At 48.3% G+C, this 13,420-nt stretch overlaps 1 protein-coding gene across 2 annotated transcripts in view; it reads left to right on the top strand.

Annotated features, from left to right (window-relative positions):
- Positions 1–13,420, top strand: part of LOC144269000 (proton-coupled amino acid transporter 1-like) — a 49,508-nt gene that overhangs the window by 12,587 nt on the left and 23,501 nt on the right. For both annotated transcript variants that reach the window (XM_077824422.1, XM_077824423.1), the window contains exons 4-9: positions 464–552; positions 2,190–2,285; positions 4,035–4,119; positions 6,989–7,207; positions 7,881–7,979; positions 12,968–13,134. In XM_077824422.1, coding sequence (XP_077680548.1) covers positions 464–552; positions 2,190–2,285; positions 4,035–4,119; positions 6,989–7,207; positions 7,881–7,979; positions 12,968–13,134 — 755 coding nt within the window. The remainder of the gene's footprint in view (positions 1–463; positions 553–2,189; positions 2,286–4,034; positions 4,120–6,988; positions 7,208–7,880; positions 7,980–12,967; positions 13,135–13,420) is intronic.

Raw genomic sequence — 13,420 nt, 5'->3', positions numbered from 1 at the left:
GAGTCCAACCCCAACGGTTCCATTTCCCCCATGACTTTGTTACTAATCTGGTGCCATGCGCTGTTTAAATATCGTCCATCTTCTATAAAGCTCCTTGAGGTGCTTTGGCATCAGACGAAGCCAACATACCTCGCTTGGGGCTTCCGCTACTCTCCACCAGTCCGCAGTTGCGAGGTGGCCCCAGACCTGGGGCTGTGTTGGACTGCAGGGAACAATCCAGCATTTGGAAAGGCAGAGCCTGGATCCTACAGAGCTTTTCCCCCTCACAGTTCTGATTCCCACTGTGTTAGGAGTTTTGCCTCGGTTCCTTGGTACGCTCTTCTAATGCAGGCAGGACCGCGCTTGTGTTCTCAGCTCTCTATACATTGCTGTCTAATGTAAACCCAGTCTTGCAGTTCTCGTTTTAACCATCAGAGTGCACTCTTCTCTCTCTCTCCTTTCTCTCTCCTCTCCTGCTGTCTAGCTGGGCCCTCTCAGTTTGCTGGTGATGGGAATCGCCGCAGTGCATTGTATGGGCATCCTGGTTAAATGCGCTCACCACTTCTGCAACAAGTAAGAGAAACCCCCACTGCTGTCATGCCTGAAGTGTTGGCCTCCTATCCCCTTCCCAGCACTCCCCTTGCCTGAGTTTTATGGAGCTCATTAGAAATGGGGTTCTTTGGTGGCACATCCTTTAAAGTCCGCAGGCAGCATTCTATCCGTGGAAGTCTGCCAAAGTGCTGAAAGCCCTTGTGCAACCTGTGGACAGAAAGCTCTCCTTCCTGAATCCCTGGGTGTGGTGCATGGTGGACGTAGAGGGTTGGAGAGGATGTTGCCTTTGTAATATTGTAACCAGATCTGCAGAGCGTTGCACCAAGTTCCTCCTATTGGGAAGAAGCTTTTTGCAAGCTACCAGGTTAGGTAAGTTACACAGATTTTTCAAGGGCTTGGTCAGTTTCTATTAGAGAGAGGGAGCTGATGGGGAGGAACACTTACACCCTGGGTAAGGAGAGAGGCTATTATAAAGGCGATTGTGTACAGCATGTGATTGTGCTGTGCCTGGCCCTCAGAGTCAGTTACACAGTGTGCTACAGGTGTGTTCCTCGGTCCTGATTTCGCACTACGCCCCCTTTTTCCAGTGCTGAGCCTGGCAGTGCACCTGACAGCCCTGTATTTGTTGTCCCAGTCCTTGATCTCTCAAACTACCACCATGATGCAGTGAATCAAAGCTCTCCTGGTTCTTCAGACTCCTTTGTGAATCACTTAATCTCTCTCCACCTTTGCTTCCCCACCTGTAAAATGGGGGTGGCGACGCCTCCCTACCTCCCAGGGGCCTTGGGAGGTGCACGTCACTCACACCTGTGATGTGCCTGGAGATCACTGACTGGGAAGAGCCACAGAGGGGGAAAGTATTAAAGAATGAAATAGAAAATGGAGGTCGTTTTCACTTCCCATGGCCCCTGATTGATTTGGGGTTGTCTCCCTGCTTGCACTAGTGTATCCAAGAGCTCTCCTTGTCTGTTGGTTCAAGTCCCCGCTCACACCTGTCCTGGGTGGATTCCCATCTTCCTCTGAGCAGATACTGTGGGGTTACTGCTTGTGGTTACACAAGCTTGACGGTTCCATCTCCATTATATGGTACCTGGGTTCAACAGAGAAGCATGACAAGAGTTATTACAGTGGCCTAGCAGAGTGGTCCCCGAACTATGGGGCGCGCACCCCTAGGGGATGTGGAGGAATGTTTGGGGAGGCGCAACAGGGCCTGGGCCAGTCTCCACAGGAGCACCACCCAGCCTTGCTCTGCCCCCAGTTGTGGCCCTGACTCCCGGCTGCAGGGTCACATGCAGCCCTGGCCTCGGCACTCGGCCCCTGCTGCCGGCCCCGACCGTGCCTCTGCTGTTGGCCTGCCCCCAACTGCTGCTCTCTCAGCCACAGCCTCTGACCCTAGCCACAGCCCGGCTGCAGTTCTGCTCCCAGACATGGCTCCGGCCCTGGCTCACGACTGCGGCCCAGGGGGCACAGGCAAGTGGTATGGGTGTGGGGGGAGACATAATGTAAAAAGTTTGGGGACCCTGGCCCAAAATTTGCCAATCAGAAATATCTTCAGCCTTGCATCTAATACCAGCAATCTTGTGTTATTCCCCTGGTTTGTGCCTCTGAAACTAGAAGGTAGATTGGGCCACCATTGTCGCTTTTCTCTCTGCCTTCAGATATCAAAGGCCTTTTGTGGACTATGGAGATGCTGTGATGTACGGGCTGGAAGCCAGCCCTAGTGCCTGGCTTCGGACCCACGCCATCTGGGGAAGGTACCATGTTCTCTTCTTGCTTTGGGTTTGGATTGGGAGAGGAAGGGCTGGCTGGGCTCTAAAACATGCTAATCAAATAGTGAGCAAAATAAGAGACTTAACCAGTTCTTCCAGTTCAGGGGAACGCCACATCTGCCTTCTCAGCCTTGTCCCAGTCTGAGGGGAGCCTGGCTTTGTGCAGAGCACCTTTCTTACCCTGAGAGAGGCTGCACAACGCAAAGCCCTAGGGTCTGACCAGGCTCTAGGCAAGCACAACTGTTGTGTGCTCTGCAGTTGCTTGTCTATGCCCCTGGATGCTGGACTCTGTCTCGCTGTGTTCATTGCCTTGAAATGCGGGAGGTCATCCCCGTGTGGTCAGCTGTGGTGCTGTAGGGGAAATGTGGTACTTGACTGCATGTATCTGGGTGGGAAAAGGAAACTCATTTGCTCCGCAGCCGAGCAAGGAAGGGACAGATGACGCTAATTACCTCATTGCATGTTGGCACAAATTCCTGTCAGCCACTGGATACCGAGGAAGCTTAACCGCCGGTCAGAGGCTTCCCATCCGTTTCAGTAACTCCGCTGCCTGGCAGGTGTTGCCCAAGTCCGTACGTTAGCAGTGTGCCTGTTACACACACTGACAATCCATATGTGAAGCAGGGCTTCTGTGGCTCGGGGCCTCTCTGGTGCAACAAGAGCCTGTAACCTCTCTTGCTGGGACTGGTCTCCTTGAATGCAGCGGGGAGAAAACTTTTAAAGCAAAAAAGGATGAGCATAGCTGAGTCTCCCAGATGGCAAGGCTTTCCTTACGGGGATGGTGCTGGTGCCTTCCGCGGAACGGGCAATCCAAACTCCTGGGGGTGGGGAAGGACCCTCTTCAATTGACAGCGAGGGTAATTAACCATTGAAACCACTTACCCCAGGCTTGGGGTGGATTCTCCATCACTGACAATTTTAACATCAAGACTGGATGTTTTCCTAACCGATCTGCTTGCAGAATTACTTGGGAGCAGTTCTGTGGCTTGTGCTCTACAGGAGATCAGACTAGACGAGCACAATGGTCCCGTCTGGCCTTGGAATCTATGAATTTTGGGGGTCCAGATCTTCATCCCCACCCAGTGTAAACTCTGTGCTTCTGCACCTCGCCAAACTGCAAGATAAGGTCCCCTCCTTGGTCACAATATTTGAGATGCCTTTATGGCACTCTTGGGCTAAATCTCTAAAGGCCACGATGTCAGACTTACCCAGGTCTAGCACAGGACACTGAGCCCCTTCTAAAATGGGAGATGGGGTGGAGAAGGTGAACAGAGAGCTAGGAATTTTTAAGCATAAGATGCAGGATCCCATCTTATCCCTTTGCTGAGACAGTGGTTGGAAACCACCCTTGTGTAACAGATCTGTTCACGCACATTTCTCTGCTTGCTGCTGCTTCTGATGGGCCTGTTCCAGGTATTGGCTTGTCTCCGAGTTGAGAGCTTCCACCTTAAAAAGGTCAGAGTACTCAAAGGGCCTTCTGCTGTGTGAGCTTCCTGGTGAAAGGGAGGGAGAGGGGAAGCTTCTTCCTCCGGCAACGCTCCCTCCTACCATCAGCAAAAGCAAGCAATCCAGATCACCCTTTGACCTCTAGCTCTGTATTGCAGTCTCCTAGCTGAGGAATCGCTCACACTGTTGATGTAGCATTAGGATCAAAGGATGCACCTCTAGCGTGAGTCTGTGTCTTTTAGCATTTGTTTCTTTTTTTAAATACTTTCTTTCCCCCCCCACCCCCAGATACATAGTGGGATTTTTCTTGATTCTCACCCAGCTGGGGTTCTGCTGTGTTTATTTCGTATTTCTGGCTGACAATCTGAAACAGGTAAGACTTCAGCTTTCTTGTCAATAAGGGGGTGGGGAGGGGAGTTTTTGTTTAAAAATTCTCTCCAGATTTGGGAGGAGCTCAGGTTGTTCCTCCTCCCGCAAACTAAAACCCAAACCCAGGGAGAGGAGACTTGCTTCCATAACTAGAGTGGTACAGGAAAATATAACCCTTCAGACCAAAGGCAGCGATCAATATCCCGGCCGCATTTGTGCAAAGTGGGAAAGTGACAGATATAACCTCCCCCTATCATGTATTTGTCACAGGTGATAAATGGCTGCTAGACCTCTTGTCTTCCACACTCACAGAGGGAACTAAAGGCAGGATCTGGAAAAAAAAAATCAGCACTAGATAATACTTGCCTGCCACATCTTTTGTCTGTGGATGCTTCCAAGCCTCCGGGATTAAGAGGGGAAGGGGATTATCCCACATTGCATATTGTGGGGAATCTTGCACCTTCCTTCAAAGCAGTTGGTACTGGCCACAGTCCGATGGGATATTGAACTAGACAGTACGGTAACACCTAGACGCTCCTATTGAGACCAGCTCAATTTCAAGGGGGGGTTCCTGTTGTAGAATGATGCCAGTGAGAGCTCTTTTAAACAGAACCAAATGAATTAGGTCTCTCTTCTCTGGACTGCAAACTTCCAGGGCAGGGACCATCAGATCATGTAGGCTGAGCTCCTGTATATCACATGTTACCGCCCGGCACCTACACCCTAAGCCCAGCAACTGAAATTAGACCAAAATATTACAGCCTAGAAACAGGCATTTGCAAAACTTCAGAGCAAGCTGGGAGTTCCCTGCATGCCTCCCCATGCCAGTCACTCCTTTCCTTTTAAATGGCTGGAATATAGCAGGCAGGGTATAAAATGAAAGCGCTGTAGCTTTTAAATAAATAATGGCCAAGGAGATTCCCTTCGTGCTGATGCCTCTCGAGGGACAGTATGTAGGAGGGAATCAAGGGCACACTGGGCATTGAAGATCTGACTGTGTTCCACGCTCTGGGGCTCTGAGCCAGGCCGTGCACAGGGGGAGCCGGATGGGAAAGGGGCTGCCAAGTGTCCCACAAAGCATCAGAGGAAACCCTGCCCACCTGCTTGCCCAGCATGAGGGGAGCTTTTCTGGGGCAGCTCCCTTGACGCTGTGATGGATCTTTTTTAAATAAGTGGCTGGAAAGGAGACTGCATCCTCAGTCATATCTACTTAATAAACACTCTGCAGGGAGCTTAGTCACTGTGAGAAATCCACAGATGCATGCCAGCTCAGCGAGTGGTTTGATCTGTCAGATGCTGGTGGAAGTCTGAGAACGCTGGAAACCTGCTTAGTTGGGTTTTATTCAGATCAGTGGAAATTCTTACTCACCTGGGAAAGGGTGGAGATGTAGGGGGGAGAAGAGAGGACACCTCAGGTTGCTCCAAAGAACTGGGCCATAATGTCATGAAAACCAATAGCCTCAGGAGGTGAAGAGAGCAGGCAGGGGATCTTCCAGTCACCACACTCGGGAATACACCGGAGTGAATTCCTGGAGGTTTCATGTCCTTCCCAGCATTACATTGCCTTCTGTCTTTTGGGGGTGTCCTGTCGGTTTCCACAGGGCAGTGAATTAGTGTGAAGTGGCTGCTCTGCATCAGTGCTCTCTTTGTATGATGAGCTGTTTTTCTTTCACCTCACAGACCCTGTCATAGTCAGTCATGACTAGAGGGCAGGTGGACAAATGCAGCCAGCTGTTAGTTCGCTGACCGCATTGGCTGACTGTCACTGCTGTTTCAAGGCAGGCTTCCTGCCATGGGAATCCTTCATGTTGCTTTAATAATGGAGCGATCTCGACGGTCCAGTGCTGGCTGAGCTACAAAGAAGCCGACCATTAGAAATGGAGATCAGATGTTTGTTTGCTTCTTTACTAGCTGAGGGTGGGGAAAAGCCCCTTGCTGGTTTCAGAAGCCCATATTTGGGGGCATTATTTTACATGATCGTAAAGTAAATCCTCCTATGAAATCTGGAACATTAAGTCTTTGCACAATATGTGTTTATATTTTGTGCTGTGCTTCGCTGCCCCAGGAGTGGTTACGGCTTGGGTAATACATTGTATACTAGCACCAAAGTGCCTTTAATCCAATCATGATGCGGCAAAAAAAGAAACCGGCTGTTCCCGCTTTATGCAGAGCGTGTGTGCATACTGAGTTCTGTAAAAATATACTGTACTGTCTCTTTAATAGACTAGTTATGGTTTGGCTAAAAAGGGTTATTTGCAACTCGTTCGGAAATCCTAGCTCAGCTGTCCAGCAATTTGACGGATTTGCACTTGATGTGATAGGCGAGGTGTAAAGCCACACTTTAACTGTAAGAGTGTCTTTGAGTACCCAGGATCTGTGACTATGGCAGGGGGCGGATGCTGTTGTGTCTAAAGCACAGGACTGGGCTCTATTCCTAGCTTTTCATCGGGCATGCTGTGTGACCTCAATGCAAGTCTCTGAGTTGCTATGCCTCGCTTTCCCCATCTAGGGACCCTAACACTTCTCGCTTGGGAGTCTGAGTTTCATTTGGTGTTTACAAAGCTCTGTAAAATTCATATGGAAGCTGCTATAGAAGTTCAAAGTGTTTGCATAGCAAAACCATGTTAAATGTCCCCTCCCTCCCTGCCCTACAGCCGTCTGTTGGGTTATTAAAAGAACTTGCAGTATTTTAATTTTGCAAATGCAGCCTATCTCTAAAAGATAAAGGTTGTGTGGCTCTTAAATTGTGAGACCATAACTGTGTGGCTAGGACTCGCCATCAGCCACGTGACTCGGTTGCCAAGTTCAGGTTATGACAGGGAACAGTTCAGGATCCAGGGTTTTGTTTATTTTTTTTTGGCTCCTCCCTCCAGGTGATCTCTGCAGCAAATGGCACCACCAATGACTGCCATTCCAACAAAACCACGGTGCTGACTCCCACTATGGACTCCCGGTTGTTCATCCTCTCCTTACTGCCGTTCCTGGTGCTGCTCGTGTACATACGGAATCTCAAGTTCCTGTCCATCTTTTCCATGCTGGCCAACCTCGCCATGCTGAGCAGTCTCATCATGATAAACTGGTATATCATCACGGTACGTGCAAAGAGCAAAGCCGAATGCCTCGCCAATCTAGAGACCTTCCAGACCTCACTCAGGGACTGCATATGATGATCTTCAGAAGTTTGAGAGCCGGGCATGCCTGCTGGGGCTCGGAGCTTCAGCCTGGCGGAGAAGGAGGGGGTCTTGGGGAGTCTGCCTGGCCCGGAGGGGAGGGGTGTGTCTCGGGGATCAGGAGTGGGGCTGAAGCCCCAAGAGCCCTGCTCTCACAGGCCATAAGCCCTGAGACCCACCACCCTGCCGCAGAGCAGGAGCCCAAATCTCCCCGCTACCCCAAGTCTGGTAGGTGGAGTAAGTGGAGAAATGGAGGGCTTTTAGACGCACTTTAACTGTAAAAGAGCCACAGTTTGGCTACCTCTGTATTATATGAGCTACTCTTAGGGATTGCTGCCGGTCAAGACGGTTAGAGGAGTGGGTGTGTGGTCGGGGGAGGGCGTACACTAGAGTCGGTGGGGGACGGTAGGTAAAGCATTAGGTGCACTGTACAGGGAGAAACTTGCCCAGCTCTTGCAGCGCTGGATGCACACCTGCTTTCAGGAGCATTTGAGTCCATGTTTTGACTGAGTGGTGAGCAAGTGGGACAGAAAAGAACCTTTGAACCAGGCCTTGGTTTCTCTCGTGCATTTAAATCCAAGTTGCTCTTTTCTAGAGCATTCCAGATCCCAGCAACCTGCCTCTTGTAGCGGGCTGGAAGACCTACCCTCTGTTTTTTGGCACGGCGATCTTTGCTTTTGAAGGTATCGGAGTGGTAAGTGTCGGCTTGTCAGCGGTGCAAGAATCGGCTGCTATTCACGCTCTCTGCAGCATCTGTTCTGTATGTGCTGATCTCTCTCTCTCTCTCTCTCTCTCTCTCTCTCCTTGTAAGCCAAATGTTTGACCTGGGTGACTGGTATTCATTGTGCATCCACTACACAGACACAGCTTCCCTCTGTCAAACCTCTCTGCTACTAGGAGAATGGAGGGGTATCGAGCCCTTTAAAGAAATCTTGAAAGACCTTTACACTAAAGCAGCAATTGTTCAATTGCTTCCTCTTCAGATCTAATACTTTCAAAGCCGGCGTTCTGACTTAAAGACCTTGGTCTACCTGTGTGGCACAGATAAGTGTGGCCTATAGGAGTGAACTTCGCTGGGTTTTAAAGCTGCCTTGCTAGAGACAGGAAAGACAAAGTGACATGAGGATTGGAGTGCTTGGTCTAGTCCCTCCACTTGAGTAGCCTGCTGTCTTGCAGCGGTTTCGGTTCAATTTCCGGTGGTGCCAATTATGTTTGCCTACTTTCTAGTAGGTGCTGTAAATAGAGCAGCATGCTGATGTGAAAAAGGAAGGGGTGGAGCACTTTTATTATCTTGGTTAAACCTCATAGGGGATTTCCCAGAGCTCCCTTTCTAAGGGGACAGCTGGTTTCATGTCTTTGTGTTACCTGGCTACGTAAACACATGAGCTGGAAGCACTAAGTCCATTAAGAACATGAGAATGACCAGACTGGGTCAGACCAGTGGTCCCTCTAACCCAGTATCCTGTCTTCCGACAGTGGCCAAAGCACTGGTCTTCAGAGAGAATGAACAGAACAGGTGATCATCAAATGATCCATTCCCTGTCGCCCATTCCCAGCTTCTGGCAGTCAGAGGCTTGGGACACCCAGAGCATAGGGTTGCATCCCTGACCATCTTGGCTAGTAGCTATTGATGGAGCTATCCTCCAGGAACTTATCTAGTTCTTATCAAAGACACCAGAGTATTGAAAAATGCACTGCACAGAACTGTAAAGACTGTGTACAAGCCCTCTCTCGCCAGCCGTGTTCACAAAGCAAGCATGGAGCGGTGGGAATAAAAGCTTTTTCTTTGGCTTAATTTGCTTCTCTCACAGTCCTCTACTCCATCAGCTGTGCTTCTGTGACCTGTTGATGCTCCCTCTTTAAAACCCAGTGCAGTCTAAGACACATAGCAGCTATCACAGGATCTCACAAAAGTCTATATTTGAAGACCCAAAAGCACCACTGACAAGTCAACTGTAAAAGAATAAGACTGGCCAAGAAAGTATTTGTGTCCTGAGCTAGTTGCTCTTCAAATTCTAACAGCAAAAATGTAAGTACATCAGAAGCAGGAAACCTGCCAAACAGTCTGAGGGGCCACTGGATGATCGAGGTGCTAAAGAAGCCCTCAAGGAAGACCAGGCTATTGCGGAGAAGCTAAATGAATTCTTTGTGTTAGTTTTCATGGCCGAGGACGTGGGGGAGATCCTCACACCCGAGCCATTCATTTTAGGTGACAAACCTGAGGAACTCTCCCAGACTGAGGTGTCAGCAGAGGGGCTTTTGGAACAAATTGATCAATTAAACAGCAGTAAGTCCCCAAGATCAGATGGTTTTCACCCAAGAGTTCTGAAGGAGCTCAAATATGAAATTGCAAAACTACTAATGGTATGTAGCCTGTGGCTTAAATTAGCCTCTGTACTAGATGATGGGACAACAGCTAATGTTATGCCTATTTTTGAAAAAGGCTCCACGGCAGAAGCGATCCTGGAAATTAAAGGCTGGAAAACCTAACTTTGGCAAATGGGTTGAAACTATAGTAGAGAACAGAATTATCAGTCCCGCAGATGAACATGATTTGTTGGGCAATGGGCAACAGGCAACACGGCTTTTGTGAGGCAAGATTTCACTTTACAAATCTGTTACAATTCTTTGAGGGTGTCAACAAGCTAATAACAAGGGTGATCCAGTGGGAAAAGGAAATTGGACTTTTAAGAAAGCCTTTGACAAGGTCACTTACCAAAGGCTCTTAAGCAAAGTAAGCAGTCATGGGTTAAGAGGGAAGGTCCTCTCATGGATCAGTATCTGGTTAAAAGATAAGAAACTAAGGGTAGGAATAAATTGCCAGTTTTCACAATGAAGAGAGGTAAATAGTGGGGTCCCCCAAAGATCTGTCCTGGGACCTGTGCTGTTCAACATATATTCATAAATGATCTGGAAAAGGGGTGAACAGTGAGGTGGCAAAATTTTCAAATGATACAAAATTACTCAAGATAGTTAAGCCCATAGCCTACTGTGAAGTTACAAAGGGGTCTAACAAAATGGCAGATGAAATTCAGTGTTGATAAATACAAAGTAAGTGCATTGGAAAACATAATGCCAACTATACATATGAAATGATGGGGTCTAAATTAGCTGTTAATACTCCAGAAAGCAATCATTTAGTCATTGTGGAGAGTTTTCTGAAAGCATCCGCTCTTTGTGCAGCAGCAGTCTAACAATGGTAGGAATCATTAGGAAAGGGCTAATAATAAAACAGAAAATACATAATGTCACTATATAAATCCATGGTCTGCCTACACCTTGAATACTGTGTACAGTTCTGGTTGCCCCATATCAATAAAGATCTATTAGAATTGGAAAGGATGGCAGAGAAGGGCAAGACAATGATTAGGAGTATGGAACAGCTTCCATATGAGGAAAGATTAAAAAGACTGAAAACAGCTAAGAAAATAGACAAGTAAGGGGAAGGAGGGGATATGACAGAAGTCTATAAAAGCATGAATGGTGTGGAGAAAGTGAACAAGAGTGTTGTTTAACCCTTCACGTAACACAAGAACTAAGCGTCACCTAATGAAATGAATAGGCAGCAGGTTTAAAACAAACATAAGGATGTACTACTTCACACAATGCACTGTCAACCTGTGGAACTCATTGCCAAAGGATGTTGTAAAGGCCAAAAGTATAAAGAGTTCAAAAAAGAATTGGGTAAGTTCATGGAGGATGGCTCCATCAATGGCTATTATCCATCCTAACAAGATGGTTAGGGACGCAATCCAATGCTCTGGGTTCTCCTTAACCAACTGCCAGAACCATCTGGCACTGGCCACTGTCATGGATAGGCTACTGGGCTAGATGAACCACTGGTCTGACCCAGTATGGCCGTTCTTAAGCACAGTGGCCATAGTCTTGAGTAGAGGTAAAGCAACATGCTGCAAACTTCACAATGCACTCCTACCACCCCCCCAGAAAAGTGTCGTCTTTTGTCTCTCCTGTTACTTTTGATTACTAGGGCTTCTTGAAAATTGTTTCTCAGCAGCTTACAAAAAATTGTATTTTCAGTGGAATGAAATTGTTCAAAAAGTCTGATTTCCATGGAAAACTTTGATATGTTGTTGAAAACCAAATGCACAAAACCTGAAGTATTTCGATTCAAAATGGTGCAATTTGGGGGTTCTGTGCTCCCATTCTCTTGTATAGGAGGGCTCGCTGGCTGGACTTTTCTTTGCATAAAGTCAGTGACTCCTATAATGAATTCCCTTCTCCAAAAGGGGAGGAGGCATCATGGGAGATGTAGTCCAGCTAGCAAACCCAGCCCTTTGAGGAGATTGGGAGCATAAGGCACCCAAACTACAATTCCTATGAGGCATTGCTGCTTTGTTGTTTTTCAGTATTTTGTGGAAAAGTTGAAATAGCTTAAACCTGTGGCTTTTTCTAATCCCTCACTGTCTGGTTGAAATGATTGGGGACTGCTGCCAGCACTGTGTTTACAAAGAAGGGAAGGCATAGTAGCTTCCTGTAAATTATACCTGACACCGGCTAACTCCTACACAACTCCTTTAGCAGCTACATTACCTGTGGCCCAAGCATGAGAAAAGCGGATGAGGCTGTACGGAGAAAGTACATGAGTTTAATGGCATTCTGGTACATCCTGAATGAAGTTCACGTATCACTTACAGGGATGCAGTGCTGGTACTTTCAGCAGGAGATGACATGGTAAAGCCAGTTAGTCTTAAGGAATGAGGAAGAATGGGAGGGAGCGATTCTTTTCTCTATTAAGGGGAGAAGGGGGTCTCTTGAAACAGTTTATTGTGAAGGGGGGGAATGGAAACCTTCAGGATGCACAGAGGTAGTGAAGCCAGTTAGCAGTGCTAGATGTAGGACAAACTAAAGTATAACTTTATCATCCCAGTATAGACTAGTCCCACCCATGCATAGTATTTTCTCCCCTCCCCCAGCAGTCCTAGCCAGTAGTTCTCTGAAAGCCAGCAGTGCAGGGAGACTGGGTTGGACAGGGAGATGGTGATAATGCCCCCCCTCTGGAGTGGAGTGTGATGAGCAGCTGGTGCAGCACGCAACAGGGGAAATCTTGCCCAAGAGCAGGATTTAAGGGCAGGGGCGTCTAACCGCACAGAGGAAATAGCGGCAGGACTTTCGGTGCTACGGTACGTCGTGTAGCACTCTCCTCTTCTTTTGAAAGGTTGAAGGGATGAGCTGACCCCATTAGGATTTGACCACATGATTCCTAGGAGCCTGGCTACCTCATACCAGAGTCTTAAACGGTGTAATCCACCCCCGGGCCTGCATTCACCCTACTGTTACCGTCCCACCTCCTTAACTCCTCTACAGTGGAGCGACTTGGGTAGTGTCCGCAGTCACATGATTCCCTGCTCCTTTTCCTTGGGTCTTGTTGCAGCATGGCATGGGTTGGGGAGGTTACCCATGATCCAGGGAGCATCTCGTCCTGTTCAGCTGCTGCACTGCTGGCAAATGGCTAAACAGCAACAGTCAGCTGTGTGCCATGGCTGCTACTCACTGCTGCTTAGGGTCTCCTCTGACTATGGGGCACAGACCCAAAGAGTCTTCTTGAGCAAGCCACATCCAGGAAGATGCTGGCTCAGAGGTGGCGTGCTAGACTCCAAACCCATGGAGGTGACGGGTAGGGAAATGAATTCAGTTTGGTTTTCCTTCTCCTTTTCCTCCTAGGTGCTCCCCCTGGAAAATAAAATGAAGAATCCCCGGCACTTCCCAGTGATCCTGTATGTGGGAATGGCCATAGTCACTGTCTTGTACATCAGCCTGGGGACCTTGGGATACCTGCGATTTGGAGCCAACATCCAGGCCAGCATTACTCTCAACCTGCCTGACTGCTGGTGAGTCTCTGGTCAATGCTATTTACCACTTCCCGTAACACAAGAACTGGGGGTCACCAGGTGACACGAATAGGCAGCAGTTTAAAACTAACATGAGGAAGTACTACTTCCCACAGCGCACAGAAAGCCTGTGGAACTCCTTGCCAAAATATAGCAAAAGAATGAGATGAGTTCATGGAGGATAGGTCCATCAATGGCTATTAGCTAAGATGGCCAGGGATGCAGTCCCATGTTCTGTGTCTCCCTAAACTTCTAACTGCCAGGAGCTGGCGCTGTACAATGGCCT

The sequence above is a fragment of the Eretmochelys imbricata genome, chromosome 8, assembly GCF_965152235.1.
Source record: "Eretmochelys imbricata isolate rEreImb1 chromosome 8, rEreImb1.hap1, whole genome shotgun sequence".
Lineage (NCBI taxonomy): Eukaryota > Metazoa > Chordata > Testudines > Cheloniidae > Eretmochelys > Eretmochelys imbricata.
The sequence above is the reverse complement of the archived record's forward strand: the minus strand, read 5'-3'. Positions and strand labels throughout refer to the sequence as shown.